We start from the raw sequence: 27568 nt of genomic DNA, 5'->3' as shown, positions 1-27568 counted from the left end.
TAGCCCAGTAAGTGCCTAGTTCAATTTATCCATAATGGGTCGCCGCTTTGCAGTGAAATGTTAAACATGTTTAAAATAATATTCAAAAACCGCTCCTTTGGTAATTGTAATTCTTGAACAACGTTTCGGCAACCTTTGCAAGTCGCCTTCGTCGGGGAGAATGACACGATTACTATGCCTGGCAGCAACAGTTTTTGTATTTTTGCTTGTCGTGTATTTATGACGAATTCTCTTTGTAGTGTATTTTGTTTCGCCTTTTTTTGCAAAAAAAACAAAAACGAATTGAATGACAGCCAGGGGCAGCTGATTGGATGACTTAACAGTTTTTTGGAACTACGGACGCTTCCTTACTTTTTTTGCATGTATATAGTGCACCGTTGTTTCGAAATCAATTTAAATCTATCTATCTAGGGATGTCCACAACTTGACTTATTTTGTCCAAAATTTGTTGTTTAAATAAAAACGCAAGTTTCGAAAGATGTGCTTTGCAATGGCAACGTATGCTGACAATAATTCATAAACGCTGAAGCAGTTGTCTTACGTAACAAAGGGCCTATTGTCGAATCGAGCTTACCGCGAAGCACGGCGGGGGTGATCTCGAAGCTGTCCTCGTAAATGATGACGTCAGCAAGGTTTAGCAAGTTGGCGATAGAGAGCCAGGTGGCGAGAGTTGTGAGTCCGTTGTGGATGAGAATACGCATGAGCCAGAGCATGGCTGCAAAGAAAGAAGGAAAATGTAAATACGTGGCAATTGGAAACCAACAAAGGACAGTATAACACAGTGTCGCAAACAAGTCATTTAAAACGACCAAGTCCATGTCCAGTCATTTGTAAAATATGTAGGTCCAAGTACCCTCTTTGACTAAATTAGTGCTCTTTAACCAGTGTGCACCAAAATATGCATGGGTGCACAAGTACGAAACGGTATACAAGGTGCATCACAAAGTTTTATTGAACCAATAATATTTAACATTTTTGATAACAAAACGGTCATTAAATAGTCTCTTTCTGTTTTCTCAAGTTTGTTTGAATTCTGTTTTATGACATGCAATAGTACTCACAAGCAGCCTGCAACCATTATCAACCTTTCACCGACAGTGTGTAAAACTTTTTAAAACTTTGGCAGCCCCGCTCGGTTTAATAGACATAGTGATATTGATATGCATATTGATTTTTCATATCGTTTTTTACCTCAGTTTACCTTTTAAGTAAACAGGGTGCATGAGTTCGTCACACCAACTCTAAGGGTTCACCAAACCAATAAAGGTTGAAGGGCACTGGACTAAATAATAAGTCAGTGTCAGTCAAGTTACAATTAGAGCTCAACTATAAGTTAAGTCTTTGTTATAAAAAAGTAAACATTAAATGGGTAAACTTGTCCGATAATTATGGGCAATACCTAAATTAATAATAACAAATACACAATTTACAGCAAGTAGAATGTTTTACGTGCAAAAATTAAGATAAATAACCCAATTAATAAAAAAATTGATGTCATTTGTCCAAAAACTCAACTCAAGTCAAGTAATTTTGCCCAAACGAAAAAAAGCCAGTGACTCAAGTGCACTTAAGTCAAGTCATTGCTCGTCATTACAACCCTGATTGTTTTTTATATAAATGAGGGGACCACCAAGCTTTTTTTCACAAAGGGTCGGATAGCTGTATGAATTGACAATCGGTGGCGAGATATAAAGAAGTCGCGGGTCGAAATATCTTTCGAACTTAATTAAATTAATAAATAAGTTTATTATATATCCACCAATGTTTTCTAATTGCTTACCGTTTCTGTTTTCTCGCATTTTTTTCACAAAAAGTTCAAATAAAAACAAAATTAACAAGTCAAGTCCCATTCAAGCCATAACTAAATTAAATAAACTCCAAGAAAATACTTTATTCTACCGTTGCTATTGTCTTTTAGCTTTTCCGAAATAAACTTTAAGTTAAAACAAAATAATAAAGTCAAGACCCAGTCAGGCCATTATTGAAGCAAGTCAACTCCAAGAAAATACGTTATCTTATACCGTTGCTGTTTTCTTTCAGCTTTTCAGAATGGTCATAAACCACCTTCTGCGAAACTCCGATGGCCACGTAAGCACCAGCAGTCGAAATAATGAGCATAGCCAATGAGAGTCCGAGGATTTCGCGGTCGAATGCGAAAAGCCAGCCAATCGTGCCGAGAAATGCGAGGCTGTAGGCGCCCAAGTACAACTGAAAGTACAATTTAGAAATTTATTACACTTTACGATAAGATATATAGAAACTAAGAAAACTACTGATTTTTAGGATTTTTATAATAATACAAAGAAATGCAGTGATTTTAAATTCCTTCAAAAATTGTAAATATTTAACTCTTCATAAATTGTTTTTTTAGGATTTATGAGCAGTACCACAACTGTCGATCACAGGCATGCCACACCTTCAATTGTCATGCACTGTTACGTCACAAAAGATGTAGTTAATATTGCGTTTGCTATACATTAATGTAGTTTTACTACTTTTAGACAGTTTTTGCTCTTTGAATGGTTTTTGAGTATTGCATTAACACTCAGTCAGTTGCCGCTCGAAACGGTTTGCTAACATTGTTATTTTGGTTCGTTACAGCAGTTAATACAATGACAAAAGCTAAACAAAAAAGTTCAAACTTTTTGGCCACCCCTAAAAAAATTTTCGGCTAGCTACGCCACTGTTTCAGGTAGGTAGTTAACAGGGCAGTCTCACAAAGTGGCCAGAAACAAAATGAAAGACCCTTGGCCAATACTTTTAAATAATTCAATAAACTCTGGAATAAAGAAACGCTTTTAAACCACGTTGAATAACAGGCATCGTCAAATTAGAAACGGCTTGTTTGCCAGACAGTTAGGTCCAGATTTTTTTTACGGCGGATCGCCATAAAAAGTTTTTAAGTTTTGAAACTTATCTGACAAGCCAGTTCTTATAGCTGAAATAATCTTTCTAAATAAATGCTTGCTTCACAAAGATCATTATCGCAAATGGCAGTGCTGTAAAGAAGTAATTTGTTGTAAATTAAGCACGTCAAGTCATTTGCGAAAAAACTAAAGGTTAAGTGAAATCATTGCGTACATGGCTTAATGGCAATTCAAGTCATTTTTAAAATAACTCAAGTCCAAATCAAGTCATTTGCGTAAATGTCTTAATTTCAACTCACGTCATTTGTAAAAAAACTTAAGTCCAATTCAAGTCATTCGCATAAAAGACTTAATTTCAAGTCATGTCATTTGTAACAACTCAAGTGCATTTGAGTCATTACAACACTGACAAACACTAGACAGAATAAGCGTTACACCTTTGGAACGAGTGTGGGTGAAGTAAGAACGGGGCTCTTGTACAGCGGTAGACAGCATGATACGATCAGGTAGATAATGCCGGCCAAGTTCCAAATGTAGATAATCGGCCACACAATTCCGAAGACTAGGCCTTTGGGCGACACCTGTTGGAAGTACTTGCGGTCGAGGTCGCCATTGGTGCTGTAGAACAGACCTAAATAAAAACGTATGTTGCTTCCTCAGTATGGTTAGATCGGCCTTAAAATCAGAACGTCTTATCGCCACTAAAAATAATAAAATTAATGACTTTCTCTGCAAGTGGACTAGGGCTCTTTTGAAGCCCGAATCCCCAGCTGTGTTTTAATGCCTCCCTGGCCCTGCCAAATCGTCGCTTTCTGACATGTTTTATTACGCCTCTTTACAAAAAAAATATGTTGTTAATACAAAATAATTTTTGAATCCGGTTCAGTTTCGGTTTGGCTTCGGAGCAATTTAAAAGTCACGATTCAGCTCCGGTTCGACTAATTTTATTTTCAAAACAGGTTTATAAAGTTACGTTTCGGATGCAAAATTAGTTGCGTTAAACATAAAAACTTTGGATAACAAATGTAGAGCATAATTATTCAATAGCAACTCGTAACTAATCTAAGTTTCGTGACGTTTTGAAAAACAAGAAGTTCATTATTTAAATATCTAAAAAATTAAAAAAATCAACATTATATTTAATGACTTTTTCTTTTTTTCATAAAATTTCAAAAGTGGCATAACTTGACTCCGTAAAATACAAGTTGTGAGGTCATGTTGGAGTGAACCGTTTTCTTGACAGGTTCCGGTTCGGGTAAGGTTCGATACATTCAAAATATTCGGTTCAGGTTCGAATCATTAAAATCTTACAAAAGACTGTTCAGGTTCGGTTACGGTTCGAGAAAAATTTGGCCCAAAACCAGTTCATAAAGTTCCGGTTCGGGTCCGATTCGACTCCACGATTTAAACTTGAACTTTTTTGAAACACTAACCTTCTATTCCAGCTGTGTTCAAGTAGGACAATATAAGCGACAGTGAATAGCTGATAAATGCAACAATCAGCAACACCAGTTGGGGTTTATCCATTGTAAATATCTCCACAGTTTAAGCAAGGCTTTTTTCTAATAGAACCGCAGTAAATGTCAATTCAGATTAACGCAGACTGCAGCTTTTAAACAACGCAACTTACTTCCTTTTGATACGTCACAGTGCAGCTATTCACGCGTAACGGTTATGTAACAGGAGGTTGAACGAAACGTTTGGCAGAATTCTTTTTTCAACGAAGGAATGCGCGAAGTGCCAGGCGCTGTATGGGTTTGTGCAAACACTCCCTCTGTAAGTAGAGTGCATCTTTAAGAGTATATATTTACTTAATCCAGAAAATCGGTTATGTAAGTTTTTTTGTTTACCTCAGTGCGGATGACTAACGTCGTGCGGATAAATGTGCGGATTAAAATGGTGCATGTTATTATTTTTTTTATTATGTGTAAAACAGTAATCAAATAAGCTGGTGCGCTCACTTATGCGTTACAGGTACACTGATATAGTCTCGTTCAGTGGTTCATTGCAGCTTAAGCTATCTATTTTATATCGTGCAAACCTTAGGCACACGGTTTTAATACACAACCCTTTCATTGTTATTTCACAAATAAAACCAAAGGTTGCAAACTTACTGAGCTTGTTTCGTGCGGATGGAAATTTTCCTAAATAAAAAATTGCGGATAGAAATCGTAAAGGTTGAAAGCACTGGTTTACCTTAAAGCAGGGGTTCCCAACCTTTTTGCACCGTGGCCCCTTTGAAAAGTTTGAGAAATCAATGGCCCCCCTATTTTTTTCAATATTTCAACACAGATAGCCAATGCGCAAATTTTAAAATGATAATATTTATCAATCTAAAAGTAAAACAAAGAAAGTAAACTCAGGATCATGAAGTAGCTTATTGCTGTACTAGTATTTTTATTAAATTTCAATTTATTTTATTTGTTATAGTGGAGTAGGCTTAAAGATGATAAATTAAAAAAATATATATTATTTTTCAAATATTTTCATGGCCTCCTTGAAAAAGGCTGATGGCCCCCTAGGGGGCATGGGCCATGCCCACAGGTTGGGAACCCCTGTCTAAAGCAAGGGTTAACAATTTTTTTGTCTAATTAACCCCTTGTGGTTTAAGGCAAAATTTACATCTCATTTTTTGGCACTAACTTTGCGAAATTGTTGTAAAAGCAGAGAAAAAAAATATATCAACAACTTTTTAAAGAAAGAAACTTTTTTTTAAGTGTAGGCTAGCCGTTCAAAAACTACACCACGTACAGTTTAAAGTTAAAAAAATTGGGGTTTGGAAATTTGAACCCCCAGAGTCAGTCAACACCGGTAAAGAACCCTGAATATCGTTTAGAATCCAAATTCAACGATGGACTACCACAACAACCTGTGTTTTTACAGTGTTAAGGGTTTTTATTTAACTAGCGTGGGTAAATGATTTCCCAGGCATTCATTGTGTCTCGTTTCAGTCTGCAATTCCGCATTTAAGTTGTGTTTACAAAAAAATCTGTGTCATTTTTTAGTGTAACGCCGAAATGAGTGGGATTTCGCCTTGTAAATCATTCGTATTGCAGTTAATCAATGTTTGAGAAAAATACAATAAATTTTGGGTTGTTTGTTTCAAACTAAAAAAACGAACGACCTCAATAAGACCGAATGGTAAGACAGTCAACGTGCAGTAATACAGACATGATTTCAGAATTTGCTGGCAAAACAACAGTGTGAACTGAACATGACACTAACTGAGGTCGTAAAATGTATTGTCTGTTTAACGCATGTGTGTTGTTGCACATCCCAGTGGCGTATCCAGCCGAAAATTTTGGGGGGGGAGTTTGAACTTATTTGTTTAGCTTTTGCCGCTGTATTCAAAAACCACTTAAACGGCAAAAACTGACTAAAAGTAGTTAAACTACATTAATGTATCGCAAACGTAATATTAACTACATCATTTGTGACGTGGCAGTGCACGACAATTAAAGGTGTGGCATGCCTGTGATCGACTGTTGTTGTACTGCTCATAAATCCTACAAAAGAAATTATTTATTGAAACTATTAAAATTTTTATAAATTTTTTTTGGCGGGAGCTACGCCTGTGTCACACCCCATAATAATATATGCCAATTTCCGCTCAATTTACTGGGTAACAATTTTACGAACAAATCTACGCCGTTAGTTTGCCACATTACTCATTTACTGCATTGCAATGCCTACTAATGGATTAACTTGTAAACAATTTTGTTTTGGGCAATTTAACAATAAGAACTAATAATTAACGGCAAAACAAGCACAAATTAGCAAATTACGTAAAAATGTTACATAACGATTCAGTCTTACGCAATTGTGAATCAGCACATCACGAACGAATTCTTATGTAACAAAGAGCAAACCGACGTCACAAAGTTTAATTATTGAGCGTCTCGCGTAAGACCCTTTCTTTCTGCGGGCGGCTTATCAGTTAAAATTTTAACGGCTATTTGTTCAACTTTGCCACCATGTGGTACGAGTTTTTACGTCGCAACTGGCCTGCTGGGTTTTTGTAGTTTCATTGCTGCGTGTTTGCCATTTTATAACTGCAGAGGGAAATGTGGTATTAATATGGATTGTTTGAATTTGACACGGCACAGTTTAATCTTTTCATTTCTAAAGTATTTTACATACTTTTGTATTGTTGTTGTGTTGTTTCTTCTTGGATAATTTCTTAAGTATTTAACGCATTTTTATGCACCATTTAAATTTCATAAATCATGACCTTCACGCCAAATTGTTCGAATTGATTGCGCACACGGACAAAGCCAAAATTTCGATAATTTGCTGTAACACTAGAATACAAACCAAAATCGATTACATTTTTGTGTTCATAAAGTTTAATAACGGCTAAATCCAAAGAGATTCTAATAATCTCTTTGGCTAAATCTAGGCTTACCATACGTCCCGGTTTTAAGGCCTTGTCCTGGTGTCCCGCCCGGTTAACCAATTTGTCACGGATTTTTCAATTTGAGATTTACAAGAAAAAATAAATATGTAAAAACGCTTGAGTTAGACATTTAGCAATTCTTTCTCAAAACCAGGCATGCTTTTTACTTTGGTTGGTTAGGCTGTCAAGCAAATTTTTTTAACATAATTTAGCAATTTTCCAGCGGGTGTTACGTAATACTTTTTCTGGGGGTGAGGTTGCTGGAGCAAGTTCCTTTTTTGTGTGTGGTGAGTAAACACATATAAATGGATATTATCCGGCGGGTGATGGGAGATATCTTTTTAAAGAAGGTAAGCGAGCGTCGTCGCAAACCGGTCACCGTTTCACGTATGACGCAGTTTGGTGCCGGTATTATTTGCTTGAATATTACGCAAGTCTAAAGAATTGCTGTTACAACTTAAAGTTAACGTTTGTTAGTAATTCTGGTTCGATAAATGTCGCGAGTTTTCAGCATTACAAATCAATTTGAAGTCATAACATACTGATTGCCTTAATAGAAATAAGTTTAATGTTTCCAACTTAAGACTTACATGTTTAAAAACTTCTGGATGTCTGTTACCGCGCACAATTTAGGTATAGTTCGCAAAATTTCGCATTCAATGCGACGGTTTTAATAACCAATTTTCAGTTTCAAACGAAATTTTACTTACTTTGGACGCAATATGGTACAGGGATTACGTATTTTGCTGAATATCACACAATGCGCTATATACAACTTAACGTTTTACGTTAGTGAGTGGTTCCCTATCGATATATATGTCACTGGTTTTCGTTAGGTAAAAGATGTTTGACGGGCTTAGCCGTTAGGTATTTAGTCGTTTCATTTCAAATAAGCACACATTATTTGCAATTTTGTTTCAACAAAATGTAAAATTTTAGTTTGCGAAGACGAACAATTAGATGTTTCACAGTCACGCAGATAAATGTGATAATTTGTAACACGCCAAGGTTTATACGACCTTACACACTAGTATGCACTCGAGCCAGGACATTACGCTATCCGTAACATTACTTTTTAGTAACATGGTAAATTACCTTTTTAAATCATCGGCAATAACACGCGGCTCAAGCAAATGACGCAGAGTACAACATAATATGTAATAGATTTAAAGAGGCCAGCTTGATAGATTTTTACATTTTGTTTAACTTATGCTTGAGAATGATTTGGTCCGGGGAATACGAATTTGTTATGGACATAGCGCCTTTGCTAACATGTACGGCCTATTGTTGCTGCTTTCGCGAGGGCGGCATCCTATTTTAATTGTATAAAGTATTTACCCGACTCATTTTATTCACAATACAGAACATTACTTTCGGCTACAATTTATATTACTCCGACAAATCATCACCCTTAAAAATAGGGCCCTGAAAAATACCCCCTGACAAAATATAAAGCAACCGCAACCCAGTTAAATTAAATATTTATATTAAATTATTTTGTATTAGGTCTACATTAAGTTTATTAGCAGTTTTCAATATGCGTCCCGGATTTACGTTACTAAAAAAATGGCAAGCCTAGCTAAATCGGTTCTTTGAATTCTCACCAAGAAAAAAAACGTAAATTTATTTCACGCTTAACTTCAGAAAATTACCAATGCGTGAAAAAACATGTGCTTTAGTTTGTCACAAAACGGAGAATATGAGTAGTGCACAAGGCGAAAGCCTTTTACATTTCAACAGATTCGAATGACGTCTACATTCGACTCACACACTGCGTACTTCTTGCGTTTTAAGCTAGTGTAGAAATGTGTAGTTAACGCAGTGCGGAAAGCATAGTATTTTATTAATCTGAAACACAATGGTGGCCAAAAGCATGATTTTCCTAATTGATTTACAGCCGTGGGGTTCATTTCTAAAGTTATTTTTAAGAAATTTAAAGCAAGAACTGGTTATTGACTTAGAAGACATAAGGGCGCTGGTCTACAATCCTACCACAGTTATGAAATTAACGCACCAAATTTGTGTTAGGTTGCGAGGTATTGTTTAAGTGTGGGTAGGTGAAGTATTATTATATATTTTATTTAATAATAACACTTGACAACGCACATTACTTGGGTTAGGGCAGGGGTGTCCAACAAGCGGCACGCATGCCAAATGTGGCACGCGACCTAATAAAAAATGGCACGCAAGCCCTCCCCAAAAAACTAAAATTGTTATTTAGCCAATAGCCAAAAAAGCTCAATTTGGTATTCAGCCAATTGTCAGAAAATACTAAGGTTGTTATACAGCCAATTGCCATTGTTTGTTCACAATATAAAACAATCGCGGCAATCACAACAACCAACAATTACTTTTAATATAGTAACATTATACTGTGTCGAGTCTAGTATTCACATAACTTATATAGCTTAGTGTGAAGAAACAAAAGTCAGCTCACCGAGAGACACTTTGATGCAGTGATGCGCATTTCTATACAACAGTTTTTTTTTTAAGTTTAAATAAACGTTCTTATTTTTGGTAAAAAAACGCTTTTATGATTAAAAAGAATTGGTTCGGTTACGAAACTTTGGCACGGCAAGAAGTTGTAAGATAAAAAAAAACGCCGGCATGTTTGAGTTTGACACCCCTGGGTTAGGGTGTTCGTTAGTGTTTGGGTGAGGTTTGGTCAAGGATAATTATTTAATAATATTGCTTAACCCATCGAAATGCTAACCCAAATAAAGTTTCTTGTGGTAGGATTCTGGACCAGCGCCCCCGATCATTTTTAAAACAGCTGTAGTTAAGAGTACAAAACTTTCGTAAACATCAACCCAGAGTTTTGCGAATACTATTCCTTGCATACAAAATGCTCAAGCTAACAGTGTGTAAACCCTGTTACAGCTTTAACAGCATTCCTACATGGAAATCAAATTGCGGGTGGTTCACAGGTTACTTAAAGAGCGACAAAGGTTTTATGTCACCAATATTTGAGGCTTTTTAGGCTTTTTCATTCTTTTAAAACATCGCAAGTTAAAATGCTAGATTGTAAAACGATAAATCTCTTATATTTTATTTAGATTTTTTCAATTTCAATAATTTTATCATGGAAGTCGAAGATGATGCCCAAAGTATTGAAGATGACCAGCAAAGCATTTGTTCCGCTGGAATATTCAGTGACATTGCATCGGTCGGAGACTTGGACACCTCCGTCAGTGACAATGGACAGACCGTAGCTCCACCAAAGACCAACAATATTTCACAAATTCGCAACAAGCAGAAGAGAGCAGCTGCCTACATTAAAATGCGAAAAGAGCAACGGAAGGTATGTTGTTTTTTTGTTTTTTTGCATTTTTGTATTGAAACAACAAACCTGTGTTTTGTGTACATTTTTTAAATATTTAATTGCATATCAAGATGTTACCTTTAATTATTGAAATATAATTGAGCAGCAATTACATTCCTTTAAGAAACATGTAAAAAGTAGTTGGTAGTAATGGTAATTTATTTGTGCAAATTAATTTTTTTATCTGCCATATATACAATTTTTTTTACAAAAAAAAAATAAAATAAAAATGTTTTAGTTTAACACATGGTTCGTAACAGTTGCAATATTTCAAAACAATAGAAAAGTTTTCAAACAATTTCTTTCTTTTATAAAGGAACATAGAAGACAAAGTAGTTTTCTTATTAGTATAGTTTGTAATATTGGCAAGTTCTCAGTGAATTTAAACTTAATTGTAAGCAACTTCTGTATTTTACTGGAATGGATTTTTAAAACAACTAATCGTCTGCAGAACTTGGCTAAAAAAAACAGTAGTAAAAATTTACAAAACAAAACCAAAATGTTTTAAGCACAGAATTATTTTGTTTTTAGAAGTAGGTTGCATTTTGGATGTTTCGAATATCACTTTTTCATTTATTCGAAATGTTCAGAATTCTATGTACTTCTATATGGCTGTGATATTCTTTCTATGTTTTACTACAACCTCCCAACTGTTATGCCCCAAATTATGCTTTTTTGTGTTTAACAGGAACGAATAAAACTACGAAAGCAGAGGCAGAAAATGCGGGAACAGCTAGGCAAAGATGCGCCCCCCCTCGAACCTCCAAAAACAATCGACAACCGACGAGAGAAGGAGGACACGATGGTCCAGAAAGACGACAAGGAGGTTCTGCTTGATGTGGAAAGTGACGAGATGTCATCCTACTTTCAAAGAAAGCAGCTCCCCAAGATATTATTGACAACATCAGATAGACCAAGATCGGTAGGTTTTAATATTTTTTAGACCTTATAGACAAGTTCAGTGCAAGTCTTCAACAGACGGACCAAATCAGTTGATCAATTGAAGTATATTCATACAAGCCAGGCTAAAAAAACAGCACGCCTGCAGTGAAGTTCGAACTCACAACCTCAGCCATACCGGGATTGCGACTCTCCCAACTTATTTTTACAGGCTTAGAGGAGAGCGAGTCGAGAAACAACCATGATGCCAATGTTTGCATCAAGTACAAACAACATCATATTGAAGGGGATCTAGGGTTCCAAGTTAATTCTATGAAAGATGCATTCACAAATATGTACAACAACTGTGATTGTTAATATGTACAATGTGTATGCATCTTTTATTATAGAAAAGTTTACTAAAACCTCTTCATATAAATTTATATGATATACTTAATTTAATTCCTATGTTTTTTGCAATATTTTTGTCTCCAGTCCATACTTTTTTGTTGCAACCTTAATTGTATCATGGCTAAAATTATACTGAAAACGAACACTAATTTTTTAGTGAAGTTTGTGGTGTATATATGCATAGCGTGTGTTGTTGAACTAAAAGTCAATTAACTATACTAGGTATGATTTTTGTTATTTTTTCAGAGAACAACCTTGTTCTTGAAACAACTCAGCGAAAGCCTTCCAAATTCCTTTTCCTTCTACAGAAGAGCGCTTGACATCAAGAAAATTATTCCACAGTGCCTTGCAAAGGGATTTACCGACATTATAATCATAAACGAAGACAGAAAAACACCAAGTAAGTCATTCAGCTTAAAGCAGCTGTCACCAAATTAAAACAATTGCAGAGTTAACATTTTGGCTGGATAAAGTGGAATATTAAACAGTTCTGATTGAAAATGTTGGTCAAGTTTCAATATTTTTTTTAAGTTTGATAAAGCTCCCATTTCTTGTTAAATATATTTAAATATATGTTGTTTAATAATAATGTTTAAGTCAGTAAACAGGCTTTTTCTTTAGTGGACCTTTATGAAAAAGTTTGGTTACTACTGACCTATCAAACACAACAAACTTTAATTGTAAAATAAAAAAAATTGTTTTTTGTTTTTATCAGATGGAATGCTTGTATGTCACTTGCCCGATGGCCCGACTGCCCACTTTAAACTCAGCAACCTCAAACTGAGGAAGGAAATTAAGAACAGCACAACTCCATCAGAACATCAACCAGAGGTACAAAACAGTTGTGTTGTTCAGAACAGTGTCTGGTAACATGTTTTGCAATAGTAAAATCATAATGCAATGGTACAATCATAATAACATATTTTTTATAGCATCCAATAATGAGTTAGAACATGCCCGACTGGCAAATTTGAATCTTAATACCAACTCTACATTATGTATAAGTTCAGGTTGAAAAATGGAATTGTAAAAGTTATTATTTTTATCAATCACCTATATTTTTTAAGGTCATACTAAACAACTTTGCAACCCGACTCGGACATTCCATTGGTCGGATGTTTGCCGCTTTGTACCCGCATGACCCCGACTTCAAAGGTCGTCAGGTCGTGACCTTTCACAACCAAAGGGACTATGTGTTTTTTCGTCACCACAGGTGGGCGCTAACAAATTTAGTTTTTGGAGAATTTTGTTAGATCAGTGATCGCCAACTGGTCTTGTTCAAGAATTTTATTTTTATTTTTTGACTGATGTTCTTTTGAACACTAGTCGAAAATTACTGCCTTACTACAATGGATAAAATAGCTTTTGTATTATGAAAGTAGTTATCCGCTATCACCAGTGACCACTGTCGATGTCCCATAGTGATTTGTCTTATTTTTGAGTAATAATAGGATTGTAATTGCGTGTGCCTGTTGCTGCTTAAAGTACAGCGATACAGACAAATGTCAGTTTTATGTTTATCCAAACAGGCTCAGCGCACTGAGAAAGACTGAAAGTGATTAAATTGTTATTTGAATCCACTGCTATAAACTTTTGTTTGGTGTTCGCAAAATATTTCAATGCATAAAGTGTTGCGTGGCTCATAAAGAGTTGAAAAACGCTGTGTTAGAAAATAATATAACATCATGTGCTGTAGATTTTTATATTGATTGCATTAATAACTTTTATGTAACCTTCTACTAATAATAAAACAGGTTATTGCAATATTCGTATTAAAAAAAAGAAATGAATGTTTAGATCTGCTGGACTGAAACGATCTGCTGGACTGAAACGTTTTATGACACGTCTCCTTCAATGGAAAACATAATATTAACGCAGTTTACTTTTTCATGCAGATACATATTTCGCAACGAGAAGAGAGTGGGTTTGCAGGAAATTGGCCCCAGGTTTACCCTTAAGCTGCGATCTTTGCAAAGAGGAACTTTCGACTCCAAGTTCGGTGAATACGAGTGGATACACAAGGTGAGAAACAAACAAGTTGTTATAACTCTTGTTGGCCGACCTATTTACATATTAACGAAAAAGAAACACCATTTTATCGATATTGCTAGCTGATTTTTTCCGCCAATTGTAGGGCACTTATAATTATAAGGCAAAAACAAATAAAAAAAACAAACAAAGAACTCATTTTTTTTGTTATAATTGATGATGTTGTTTTAGTCCCACTAAAAAGGGTTTGTACTCAAGCCGTTTCCACTTTACCAATCGGAGTTATTATTATCGAACCTTAACTGGTTCTTTTTTGTTCATAATCGTGACAAAATATGTAAAGTGTACATTACTGGAAATCTCGTTTTACTGATTCGCGGGATTCGCAATTATTCTTATGTTAAGTAAAAATCTTATTGCAAAAGCGTCACCGGTAAATTTATCGGTCAGATTGTCCCTTATTTAGGTTTGATTTCCAGTTGTTGATTAAGGTTACGTTTTTTATTTTAGCGACACGAGATGGACACCAGCAGAAGAAAGTTCCACCTGTAAAGATTTTCAACGAAATTGTGTTTTGGTTTCAATAAAAGCGCGATCAAGGACTTCTGCTACTAATTTATTTAAAAGTCAAATTATAATTTTTAGAGAAAAACTGTGAAATAGAAAATTGTGAAAAAATTTTATTTTCAGCCTGTAAACCCCGTTCAATTTAACGTTCGACTAATAAAAAGCGCTTGTTAAGAACACAAAATTTAAAACAATACCGCGTCCTTTAACCGAGCTTTATTTGTAGAAATTTAATTAATACTAACTAACATTAGTAGGTCCCCACGTTCCTAAGCAAATCAAGTAAGAAACTGCTTGTATATTACAAGATGAGTTGAGTCATTAAAACCAAAGTTAATTCAGAAATATAGGTTTCTCTTCCAATTTTTTATAATCCGCAAAACTATATTATATATACCAACGTTTTTAAACCATGTATAAGGTTTCCTGACTGGTGTGACTATAAGTCGCGTGATTCAGTGGATTTCAGCATTTTACGTGCTCTCGTTGCAATCTCATTTATTGTAACATTACAATAAATCGAAAACGCTAGTGAGGGTTCGACAATATATTTACTATTATTCATGAAGGGCCACTGTAATATGCAATCGCTCATATTTCGTAAAACAGAATCGAACGAACACAGTACACATGTTAGCCCGGTGTGCAACCGTAGCGGTGGCGTAAACCAGTAAAGTGCTGTCTAGATAAATCGATAACATCCACTCTGGCATACTTCGAGTAGTTCGTTCTCAACTTTCCATGCTGTATGTGTGTCGCTGTGGCGTATTACACGTTTGTTTGAAAGATGGAGGCTAGACAGCGACTCCTTTGGGAATTAAATTGGCAAAATTGTAGCTTCTCTGCGAGACAAATTTGAGTTTTTCTTATGTCTTAAGTTGTGTCTAGTTTAGGCCTACCATGTGCAAAATTTTTAGATTATCGTCAAGAAACAAATATAAGCTTAGTTGCAGCATATCATTGATTCGAATTATTATGTCTAAACGTTATGTCTAGTTTAGGATTACCATGTGCAAAATACCTTTAGATTTGCGCCAGGAAGACAATTTGAGCTTCGTAGTAGCATTTCTACGATACGAGTTTTCTACGTTTTTTAGTTTTCTAAAGCAAAGTTTGTGAGGGGAGGCCTTCATAAGTTTTCTTCAATGTGACATTAAAGATGTGTTAAAATCTTGTGTGTCGAGCTATAAAAACACACGGCGATTATTCCCACCAATGTTTATGGTCATAATGACAATTTTAACCTACAGGATGGACATGTGCTGCCGGGACTTATACACAAAGTTTGCAAATGGTCGGATATAATAAAAAAGCACGGAAAGAGCTTATTTTAGTCGATCACTTCTTTTAGTCGATCACAGACATGCCACACCTTTAATTGTAATGCACTGTTGCGTCACAAAAGGTGTAGTTATTATTACGTTTGCTCAATGATAATATCGAGCAAAATCGAAGTTGAAATTTTTGCTCCCCCACCTAAATTTTCGGCAGACTACGCCACTGGTTGTCTCGCCGAATTTGTCCATCAATGATACAAGCAGGTCAACATATTCTGCGATTCTGCGAAAGTTGTAGTACGAATATTAAATCACATACAGAAGTCGGTATCGTTCTGAACGTTTCGAATAACTTTATGTTCATTTTCAACATCGAATGAATGAATAAAGAGTGTTGTTAACGATAAATGAAGGGATATTCGAAACGTTTAAAACGCTACTTACTTCTGTATGATATTCTTTAAAACCTATTACTACAACCTCCAATCATACTGACAATGAGTGAAAGTTGTTTGTTCAATCTTTTGAGGTGCGATTATTTTTACAACATAATTAAGAAGTCATTGAGGGGTAATCAAAAGATTTTTTTTTTAAATGAGAATTGGTCCAGTTTAAAGAATTTTAAACCCATTAGGCCTCCCTTTTTGAAAACGTATTTTTCAACAATTGTTTTTTAGCACTAACTATCCGCCGCACAAATGAAACGCAAGCAGCTTTAAAAACCTTCAACCATGAACCGAATGCTGTTCGGTTACGGGTCGGCCCGTGGTACCGCCATCAGGTACAAGAAGTGGGTCGGCGCCGTGGCCACTTTGGCCCTTCTGGCCATCCTCTGGTGCACCTACGTCAAGGAGGGAAGGCCCGGGAAGGTCCACGTGGACAACCTGAACCACGACGGTCCGGATCCTTTCGCCTTCCTCATGAGCATTGGTGAAGAGGAGCTTGAGGAACTGGCGGTTGGGGAGGAGGAGATTGATCCTCTTAATGCGAGCAGGATGCTGGAAAACCTCGGGGATTTGGAAGTGGAGGCGATGGTTCGTGAGGAGAGCAACACTTCGATCGTCACCAACGAACTCAGTGAGTCGAAAACTGCGCATTGCTTGTTTCAAAACTTCAAATTTCGGGCTTTCTATCAGTGCTATAATGACTTGAGTCAATATTTTGACTTTAGTTTCAAACAGTGTGTTGATTGTAAGAGACAAAATTTAAAATCTCAGAAAACGTCAATAAGTTCCCCCTATAGAGTATTTTTATCTTTGAATAGTAGGCTATAACCCACATCTCACGTTAGCATTAGCCTACAGTAAGTCAACCGCATTGCTTATTTTAAACATTCTACCTTGGGGCTTTTAATAAATTTCTATTGTATATGATGAGCTCATAAAGTAGCTTATGAGCTTGTCGCAAATTTTAGCTCCCTATTGAATGTTTTTAGGGATGTAGTAATTTGATCTTATGTTAGTATAACACATTACTGACATCGTGCGGTCGTCGTATTTAACTCTCGTTGTCCACAAGTGACCACTATAATTGTACAACGTTCCTTCTTCTGGTATATTATTATAAATTCCGAAGTTGACTTCGCACTCCTTTATTATACTACGAGACTCGCATTCTTCCCAAATTCGGCAGATCGTAATCAAGAACACAGTTTTTTTATGAGAAACCGATTTTTACCGAAAAACAATTTCTTGCAAACAAGGCGTACGCCGCTAGGAAGGATAGCCTATGGCAGGGGCCTCGTGTGGACCACGGTAGGCAAATTTGTTTTAAAATGACGTCATGAATTTACGTCACAATACAAATAGACTTCATAAGTCTGCTGATTTCGGTCCAAAAATGTGAAAGTGAAATGGAGTCTTAATGCATTCAGTGCAATACCGTTTTATTTTTAACTAAATTGTTGTGTTTGATAAATTGATTACTTCTTAAATATACACTAATATTTCAATTAGGCCTTCATGGAGCCCCTAAAGCTAGCTGACGGGCCCCTAAGGGGTCCATGTACCCCAGTTTAAGAACCCCTGGCCTATGGTGAGATTCTATCTCACGACTCCGCAATGTTATTAGTTTGAATCTATGCAAAGTAGAGTTCTCATTATTTACAGCGGAAACTATTTGAATTGTTTTTTCATGATTTTTGATGCCTTTAGGAGTAGTAAAAGACACGATTTCAAGTAGTAGCGATGATGCTTGAAAATTTTATTTCAGTGAGTAAACCACAAACGAGCCATCGACTCCACATGGTAATTGACTGTGATTTGGTGTTAAATGAGCTTGTAGCCCTGCTGAAGTAGTAATCAGTATGACCCTATATTATATTTACTGTCATATGCCATTTTGTATTTAACTTCCAATCCCCACAAATGGACAATGTATTGTTAACCATTATGTCTTTCTTCGTAGCCTCCCTTCTTAATTCTGTAAAGTTGTACTACGGAGGCTCTATATAACTTTAAATAACTCTTAGTCTTTTCCCCACTGGAGTGAATTCGAACTTATGTTGAAAAAAAAACTAATTGTGATGGCCAAATTGTGTTGAATATTTTATTAGGGCAAGCGCCATAACGCGTTTTCATTCACGTGTCTTGCGCTTAACTTATACGCTTTATATAAAAATAAGCTCCAGACAAGCCTGGGTCATAGGACAAAGGCAGTGTAGCAGTTAAAAAGGGAACATGTGGCTTTGTTTAATATGTTATACTCTATTCGTTTAAAAAGTATTTTTTCTGAGTTTAAATCTTGGCCTGATGAAGTACCGTAGCGACCGTTGTGCTAGTGCTATGTGTTAGTGTATTTAGTAATTTCTTATCTTTCTTTTGAGTAAATTTGGCCAATGTTTGATAAACTCCTGCTTTTTAGATTTATAGATACAAACTAAATCTAAAATGGTAAAGGGGAATTTAGTTATGAATAGGGTTGAAGCGGTCAACGGGTAAAAAAGGTTGAGAACCACTGCTCTACGATTAGGAAGCATTTTTAATTTGTCCTAACCCTTCATCCAGTTTTCGACAAGGATGGTCACGAAATTGGGTTGAGGTTTCTTGTGCTGAGCGACTGGGGAGGAACCGGTGTACCCCCCTACACAACGCACACACAGATGAACGTTGGTAGAGCAATGGCCGATATCGCCAACAACTATGACTGCTCCTTCTTTCTATCACTCGGCGACAATTTCTGCGACGCGGGAGTCAAGGATGTCAACGACAGGAGATTCGAGGTTTGAATTTCTGCCGCTAGTTGCAGTAGAGAGCGTATTATTTAACCAAACAGGGGTGTTGTGGTAATTCAAACCAAAGTGTCGTTAAACGTTTACAAATATATTTAACGCAATATAAATTTTTAAGCATAACGGATAAAGGTTACAGTAAGACGTTGTAAAAATATCAAAGCTCATTAACAAGTATAGGAAGCATTGCAAACGTTTCGAATATCTCTTTATTCATTGTACCGGTGCCTTTTCAGTTTTCACAATGCTAAAAATAAATAATGAATTATTCGAAACGTTCAAAATGATACCTACATCTGTATGGGCTTTGTGATATTCTTACTACACGCAATATAAATTAAATTCTAAAACACTAAAAATTGAGTTGTACAGGGAAACCATAGCTTTCGAGAGAAAACATTGTAAATGTTAATCGACTATTTGCAAACTCGTATAAGGTGCCTTGAGTTAGCGTCTCTTACACAACCGCTAGGCGTCGCTGTTTGATTGCAAAATCCAAAGCTATGACCCAGAAAAAGAAACAACTGCTGATTCAACTACAGAAATATTCGCCATATTGTTGCCTTTGTAGCACGTTCAGATTAAAATTTCAAATGCGCTAAAAAATACAAAAAAGGTAAAAAAAGTGACTTTAATAACTGAACATCGGCGGTTGAAAATGACGATTTAGTTCTAATCTTAACACCAATCAGCCCAAAAATCACCACTGTTTTTTTCCGACAATTTTGCTCACAAAGAAATCAGTCACCAATGCGTTTTGTAGCCGATTTTTTGTGAGCAAAATAGTAGATCTGTTGGAAAAACTTCTCACTTACACAACAAAATTAAACTGAACTGTATTTCCAGGACACGTTTGAAGACGTTTTCACCCAACCTTCGCTCAAGCGACCGTGGTATGTTGTGGCTGGTGACAAGGATTACAAGGGAAACGTTTCTGCCCAGATCGAATACACCAAGAAATCAAGGTTGATATGCAATCTATACCTATACAATTACAACCACAGCCCTTACAGATATCAAGGTAAGGTTTAAATGCCAGGATTAGGTATATCACCTAGAACTTGATAATAAATTGCAAAGCCAAAAAGGTCAAGTAAATCGACAGCATCTTGATTAAGACGTTTCGATACGAGCTTGTATCACCTTCAGTAGATGTTTAAAAATGTGCTTCTAGAAAATGTGCTTCTCAGTCACATTAACTGAAGATGATACAAGCTCGTATCGAAACGTCTTAATCAAGATGATGTCGATTTACTCGACCTTTTTGGCTTTGCAATTTATTATCAAGCTACATTACAGATCCGTGCATAGTGTTGTGTACCCACCTAGAACTTGATCAGTGGTTCTCGGCCGGGCGCAATTTCTATGGATCAAATGAGCTGGGAGATATTTGAGAATATTTAGGAATTTGATTCTTGCTAGTATTATTAGTAAGCGTTCTGATCCAACTGTTTGTGTACTAGTACAATATAGCATAAACACAACTGCATTGTATAGAGTTGATTTGTATATTTTCAGACCAGTCTCGTTTATTGTGACATTATACTAAACCTAGTAAGGGTGCCGCAACCTTTTTTTTTCTCGGGGTATCACAAGCCATAAAAGGTTGGGATCCAATAAAATATCCACTGTAAAATTTGGAGGTTTTATTAATCCACCTTGGTGTGAAAATTTGTAAAAAAAATGTTGTTAAATTCCACCATCATGTGATAAAAGGTGGAAATAAAAACTCCTAAGCGTAGATTTTTTTACCAGCACCAATGGTATGAGGTTTATAGTGGACATCTCCACCCTGTGACTGTGAAAGCGTGGTGAAAGTCATCACAGTGTATAGGTAAAAATTTCAAAACTTCCATTGAAATAGTTTATTTGTTTGAAAGAGTCTGTGAAATAGACTGACAGTAATTCATCAGACATATTGGAGCAAGTTTAATATCGATTAGGCTAGCAGAAACCTATGCTGTTTCTTTGCACAGTAAGTCGCGAGACCTGTGATAAACCGTACACTAACGGCGGTAGAGAGCGTGTTTGCGTTAATTTTAAAAACTCCCTTGTTTAAAAATTATCACACGCTCAAATACACAAGGGTTAAGAAACGAAAAAAAGTTACGTCATGCTACATATTATTATTCGTGGGGTGTTGCAATAACACACGGTAAATAGGCTCCTGGAAAGTTTATTGTTATTTAACTGCAGCTCCGGCAAATAAAAGTCTGGTGGTGAAACTACTTTTACGACACGTCACTTGCAATAAAAGTCATTCTCGTTTAAGCGTTTAAAGTCCAGTGGCCTTTGGCCTTTTTTGACGACGGACTTTGGAGTTTTGGCTTTGACGACTAGTGGAAAATCCCCAGGAACTGTCGAATTTCGAATCCTTGTCAAAGTCTTGTGATGCCTGATCTACCTACGTACGCCCACTTTCTCATAAACACAACTGCTGGTAAAAAGCGTTTCTAAAGCCGTCAGCAATAATAGATTTAACCTTGACGTAGATGTAAGTTGCTTAATACCAATTTTTAAAGGGTCGGGTAAATGCATCAAAAAGGGTCGAGTAAATCCAACATCTTGATAAAAAAGTATCGATACCTTCTTGTATCACGACCAGGAAATACTTTGAACTCAATATTAAGCTACTTTACAGATGCGTGCATAGCGTATACCTATATGGGTGTAAGTAATACCTAAAAATGCTAGTTGCGTGACGATTAGGCACAGTTGTTTTACAAGCGGTGTGATACCCACCATAAAGATCATTAAAAAACAAAAAAGTTAAGTGCGCTGAATACAAAATTTATTGCAAAACTTCACCACGCATTTTTAAGTATACGAAATACAACTGCAAATATGATATTTCTGCATTTAAAGGAGATTTTTTATACAAAGGTATTGTTGACGGCAGAGTGTAAAAGTCACGTAATACATGTCATAAAGAGCACGATGGAACAAAAGTCGGAAGACAAAACCCTAACTGTATGGAAACATCATTTCCACGCGTTTCAACACAACACAGCCAAATGCTATATGAAATGTATTATGGACTCTAAAGTGTAAATAACATATAAAAATATGAAACATGCTTGCATGTTGCAAGGTTGCCAAGCCCTAGTGTTGCTCATTGTCTTTATGTAAATTTCACTTTGAAAAACAAAAAAGGTATGAGGAATAAATGATGATCTGACGATGCACGGTGTTCAATAAAAAACGTCCAGGTGCCAGCTTTGCCGGTTTATTGCCTTTTCCAATAAGCTCCGGCATATTTCAATGCACGGCGAGCAAATATCGGCCATGACGTGTGCGAAAAAAGAAGAGAAAGAAGTGAGCGAAGCACTTGGAGATTCCGTGACACTTATTTATGACGCAAACATACCACATGACGTCACGTGTTTGTTTTTAAAATTAATTGTTGCTCAATCATTGTACTCTGATTGGCCTTTACCTACTGAAACCCTCGACAGACAAAGGAATGTTTTTTTATAATGGTATTCGTGATTTTTGCACCAAAGTAATGGGATTTTTTGAAACAAGACTTATGATTAATGTAATATTTTGCAATTTTTTTGTAAATGTCGAAACATTCGATAAAACCGACATAATTTCCTTTTTCCAAACGTACCGGGAAGATTTCAGCTATCTTTACTTGTTTTTGCGATTTCCTGCAAATGCTAAACTTAATTGAAAATCGTGGCCCATGGTTTAAAGGTTCGTTCTCGTTTGTGATTTATAGAAAACCGAAAAAAAAAATCCAGCCTTGAACTAACGTGCCTCAAAAAGTTAGTAGATTTTGAAAAATGTTACTTTAACAGCGTTTGGCATTCTTATTTAATGATTTTTTAAAGTTATGTTTTAACATGTTAACCAGCAGCTAATACGGCGATTTTGAATAGCCAATAATATTCATCATATTTGCTGAGCATATATGCGGGCCTCAAATTGCAGTAAAATTAAGTAAAATTGGTTAAAACGCCTTAAAGGTGGCTTCTTAAAGTTGCTACGTGCTCCTAGAGAGTATAAGCTTGACGGAACTTTGTACCTTCTCCCCTCATCCAACCATTATTTGCGTTGCGATGCCGTTCAGCTTATTTTCCAACCGTCGTGTGATTGCTCAAAGTCGAACTTTGTCCGGGCAAGCCAGCAGCAGACGGCTGCTTCCAGTTTGTAAATAACACCACTTCTGCAGCTAATGTTGCAAACGCTGACTTGCAAACAGAAGTGTTGGTGTCGGGGTGGCACAACAACACTTCGAGACCGCTGCGTCACCTTTGCTTAACAATTACTGATTAGGTAATGCAACTAATAACTTTGCCGGCGGGTCCAACGCGTAATGATTAGAAGAGCAATTTAATTTAAGTGAAATAAATCCCGCTGGTATTTGAAGTCGTACAGGGTGAAAAAGGTGACTTTAAATTTTTTAAAACGACCCCACAAAGTGGGGCTCCACGCAACAGCCAATTAAAATTACACGAAGTTTAATTCCTGATAAGCATTTTCGACTAACAGCACACGTTTAGATAGGAAAACTGATCGGAAATTAATCTTATCTCTTGTCCCGGCTTACTCTAGAATCTGACTACAAGGCTAATAATCTTATTTTAACTTCTTTGTAAACGACCCGGGGATGAAACAAATTTAACCTTTAATCGTACATATTTGGGCTCCCACACAACCCAAAGTGAAAATTTGACTGGAAGCCTAAAGCCAAGGTTTCCGATTTCTATTGTCGTTGGATTGTTTGACTAAAACCTTATCGTATTTTCAGCGGAAAGATTCGGTTAAATATAAACATTCATGGGTAGGATTTTTGAAAAAGGCTTCAGGAATTTTTTTTGCCTAAACCTTATCATTTTTCTTAATATTTTTTGACTCACGCCATTTTAGTTTTTGCAAAAAAAACTCCTGCTGCATATTTGGAGGGGATTTTGGACTATAAATTATTATTTTAGGGGTGGTGAAAATGTAGTATTCTTTAAATAAAAAATACATTAACTTTTAAAGAGTGATTTGTTAACTGAAAGTTCCAACATTTTTAAAGGAATATCTTTTAGGAGAAATATTATCACTTTCTGGGGAATGTAGGAGCCAAACCTAACTTTTATTGAGTTATTTTTTGACGCAACACTTTTGAAAAACATTAACTTGAAGCTTTCATAAACTTTTTTAAGACGTTGGTCGTTCGAAGCGAACTACTACAAGAGGTCAGCCCACCTTCCCACCTTCCGTAACATCACAGTCGACTTTATCATGATCGACACGGTCCAGCTGTGCGGCGCCCTCTCACCCCTCGGTTCCAGGCAGCCCGCGGGGCCAAGTGACGTCATAGCGGCCGAAAAGCAGTGGAAGTGGATCGACAACAAGCTGAGATTTTCCGGGTAAGTCCCCGAAGCACGAATGGCGCGTTTAGAATGTGAGCGTTTAGAAACCAAAAAAAAATTAATTAATTGTACCACCCTGAAGAAGACTTGCACAGGTTGCCGAAACGTTGGTTAACGATAACTAACCAGACAAGCTGTTTTTGATTATTTATTATTACTAGGGCGATTTTTTTGGACTTAAAAAAAAATTTTGTCAAAATTTACACATTAGGTCAAAATTTGTCAAAGTCAAAATAAAAATGCACATAAATCGTTTGAAAAAAAAAACTTTGTTAGCTTTTTAATCAAAAAAATTAGTTTTGATTTATATTCAACGACATCTTAAGTGTACTATATCTTCATTGGAGCAGTATACGGTATACGCGAGCAGAATTAACCACCGAGGCCTCTCTGATTTATACAACAACCGTTCGAACTCTTTACATCAAACCAAGGATTTCGTAACATTTCACTCGTAGTATGAGTCAAATGACTCGTACAATCAAGTAACGTACTCGCCCTTGTTCTAGCGCCGAGTACGTGATTGTATCGGGCCATTACCCGGTCTACTCAGGCGGGAGGATGGGTTCTACTCGCTGCTTGATTGACAGGCTTCAACCAATGTTGGAACGATATCGAGTATCGGCGTACATCGGCGGTCACGATCACAGTTTACAGGTGAGTAACTCGTATTTCTTGACTCGTTTTATTTTGCTCATTCCGATAATTTTTCTAGCAAATTTTAATTTAGATTTAATGAAATGAGTACAGTACAGTAGAAATTGTTCTTTTAATATATCTTGAATGTTTCTACCATTTCTTTTCATGGTAAAACTCTTTTCATTGTTTCAAAACAAAAAAAATTTGATTTGTTTAACATTTGAGTTTAAGCCGTCTTTGCGGTATGTTTATATATTTTGAAAACAGTGTACAGTTTTCGCAGCTTGGCTTTTTTGCTATTTTATAAATAACGCTTTTTTTTAAGTTTTCAGCGCCTATGTGTTTGTTTTCGTAATGTTCCACTTTTGCAGTTTTAAATAACGCTGTTTTTATCCATTTTTTTAAATGGATACAGCGATAAGATTTTTTCGATTTTGTTGTGAAGCTCTTTAGTATTTACTGTTTCCAAAAAAGCTGTTTAGATCTCTTTTATTTAAAAAAAAGTATAATAGCCGCTTGTCTTAGTTTTACAGCTTTGCAAGATTTACTGTTTTTCTAAAAGGCTGTTTTAAAACCCATCTTTGCCGTTTATGTTTAATCATTTCAAGATACTGTTAAAATTACCCATTTTTGTTTTTAATCTCACAAAACGTCAAAAACTAGTTCTTTTTTAGCACATCAAGTCCCCAGGCGATGGTGGAGTCCATTATTTCGTGTCTGGGGCCGCGAGCCCCCAAGACGATCACCCTGAGCATTTGGACGGGGACCAAGATCATGACCAAGACGCGGTACTTCTGGACCAACCACCTCGACCCAAACGAGGGGGGCTTTCTCTACTGTGACGTCAGAAAGAAAGAGATGCTCGTTTCGTTCGTGAAGAGCGACAAGGTATTGGGTTTTGTAAATGACAAAAATTCCAAATTAATCGGTCGGGCTTGGAAAAAAGTCTTGGTGTAAAATTATAACATTTTATCACAAGCAATGTGTTTGCCTTGTTAAGATTGTTTGTCTGTATTAGGTTCAAGTCATTTCTTCCAGTTTGAAAATATTTTTATGAAGGTTTTCTTTTTCAATCATTCTAATATTTAAATTAATATTATAAATTATTTAATATTTAAATTAATATTAGTAAAGTGATAATATTTGCTATTTTCCCCCGTATGTCAGAAAAAGTAATGTTTAGGTAAAACCACCAATTAAACTTATTGTTTAGCTGGACATGTTTTGTAGGTGGCATCACAATATTTGTTATCGCGGAAAATCTGGACTTAACTTTTTTCATTTTTCTTAAACTTTGTCGGAATTTGTGTGAATAACTACTTTTCGCGACCCACTTTTTGTGCAAGTAGTTGCTCCAGCGGAAATTACTGTTTTTTTAAGTTTACAATAATTAGGAAGGGACAATATGTAGGGACTAGTAATTTAATCTTACAGCCATAATATTGTCCTATGCCAGGAATGTCCGAACTTTTAGCAGAATGGGCCGCATTGCCACTTTAAAAATTTCTATGCGCCGCGAAACCCAATAAATTAAAGGGGTGACGTCATATCGTGACGTCATAAAACTACTTAACTTGTAAACACCCGCTCTTCCAGAGTGAACTCGTTCGAAAATATTCAAGTGAATCTCGGCCTAATCGCGCTAAACGCGAAAAATTGAGTTTACATGCCGTATGATGCCACGGTACACCTTTGGCTGATATATTTCCTTAAAACGGTCCGCAAAAACACACACTAAGGAAAAAACACACATCTTTCTCAAAAATGAAGGGTGGTGCGCAAGTGTTTGGTGGATTTTAAAATACAACATTAGACTCCATAATATAGTCTCAGAAAAGATATAAGACATCAAAATACTGCGCGTTTTACACACGATGATAGTGGAAAGAATTGTTTTAAATAAAGGCTACTGAAAGTGAGAAAAAGTGTTGGGCCGCACGTAAACATTAGGCGGGCCGCAATGCCGCCCGCGGGCCACAGGTTGGACATTCCTGTCCTATGCCATTTGAGTTTCCAAGGCAAAAATTGCTTACGGTACCGTACCAACTATATATTCTGTTTTGCAAAAAAAATGTTTTGCTATCCAAGCGCGGGGACAAATTTGTTTAAAGTGAATTAATTTTTATTACTTAATTTAATATCCAGGTGGTGTTATACGTGGCCACTCTGCTACCCCGAAGCCACCCTGCCAACCTGAAGCCGGTGTACGACCCCCAAGACGCCGGGGAGCGGGCCAAGGCTCTGGCCATCCCGGTACTCAAAAAACACCCTAACCTAACCCCTCGAAAGCAGGCCGGCATGAAGGCACTAACCAGGCCGCACGCCCCTGTCAAGAAACGGGTTTTACAGCAGCTGAAAAAGACAAAGTACGCCCACCCTTCCCTAACACGCCAGCAGTCCTTAAAACAGCGGCAAAGGAACGAAGTTATTGCAAGGAAAAACGCCCAGGCGAGGGTCAAGGCACGACAGCACGCAAAGTTCGGGGATCGGTTTCGGGGTCCTTAGATAGAATAGACTACTGTAGAGCAGTGTCTGTATAGAAGGGTATTTTTTAACATTTTACTGGCTTGGGGGTGAAAAGCGATGTGCCTAGGGGTCGGCAATGGTACATAGAGCTTTTCTC

The 27568-nt window shown here is 36.5% G+C and overlaps 2 protein-coding genes and 1 pseudogene across 2 annotated transcripts in view; 2 read left to right on the top strand and 1 right to left on the bottom strand.

The window, feature by feature from the left end:
* The window catches only part of LOC146163249 (uncharacterized), a 5325-nt gene extending 896 nt beyond the window's left edge, over positions 1-4429 (bottom strand). Inside the window, exons 1-4 of the mRNA XM_083381930.1 lie at positions 4301-4429; positions 3305-3498; positions 2022-2208; positions 553-715 (exon numbers count right to left, since the gene is read on the bottom strand). Of these exons, the coding sequence (XP_083238056.1) occupies positions 553-715; positions 2022-2208; positions 3305-3498; positions 4301-4394 (638 nt within the window). The 5' untranslated portion in view covers positions 4395-4429. The remainder of the gene's footprint in view (positions 1-552; positions 716-2021; positions 2209-3304; positions 3499-4300) is intronic.
* A 205-nt stretch (positions 4430-4634) lies between these two features.
* On the top strand, positions 4635-14467 carry LOC146163248 (ribosome production factor 1-like). Its single transcript, XM_083381749.1, has 8 exons — positions 4635-4643; positions 10320-10564; positions 11274-11507; positions 12122-12275; positions 12591-12706; positions 12943-13088; positions 13771-13897; positions 14375-14467. Exons 2-8 carry the CDS (start codon positions 10346-10348, stop codon positions 14414-14416), a joined length of 1038 nt encoding a protein of 345 aa, XP_083237875.1. The 5' UTR covers positions 4635-4643; positions 10320-10345; the 3' UTR covers positions 14417-14467.
* Positions 14468-16439: 1972 nt separating this feature from the next.
* Positions 16440-27450, top strand: LOC146163247 (tartrate-resistant acid phosphatase type 5-like; annotated as a pseudogene).
* Positions 27451-27568: the final 118 nt, after the last annotated feature.

Source organism: Ascidiella aspersa, chromosome 2 (assembly GCF_963924565.1).
Source record: "Ascidiella aspersa chromosome 2, kaAscAspe10.2, whole genome shotgun sequence".
Lineage (NCBI taxonomy): Eukaryota > Metazoa > Chordata > Ascidiacea > Phlebobranchia > Ascidiidae > Ascidiella > Ascidiella aspersa.
The sequence above is the reverse complement of the archived record's forward strand: the minus strand, read 5'-3'. Positions and strand labels throughout refer to the sequence as shown.

Coding starts and splice junctions, on each gene's coding strand:
- LOC146163248 (XM_083381749.1), top strand. CDS start 10,346: ATGGAAGTCGAAGATGATGCCCAAAGTATTGAAGATGACCAGCAAAGC. Junction 10,565..11,273: donor TGCGAAAAGAGCAACGGAAG/GTATGTTGTTTT, acceptor TGTGTTTAACAG/GAACGAATAAAACTACGAAA. Junction 11,508..12,121: donor CATCAGATAGACCAAGATCG/GTAGGTTTTAAT, acceptor TTATTTTTTCAG/AGAACAACCTTGTTCTTGAA.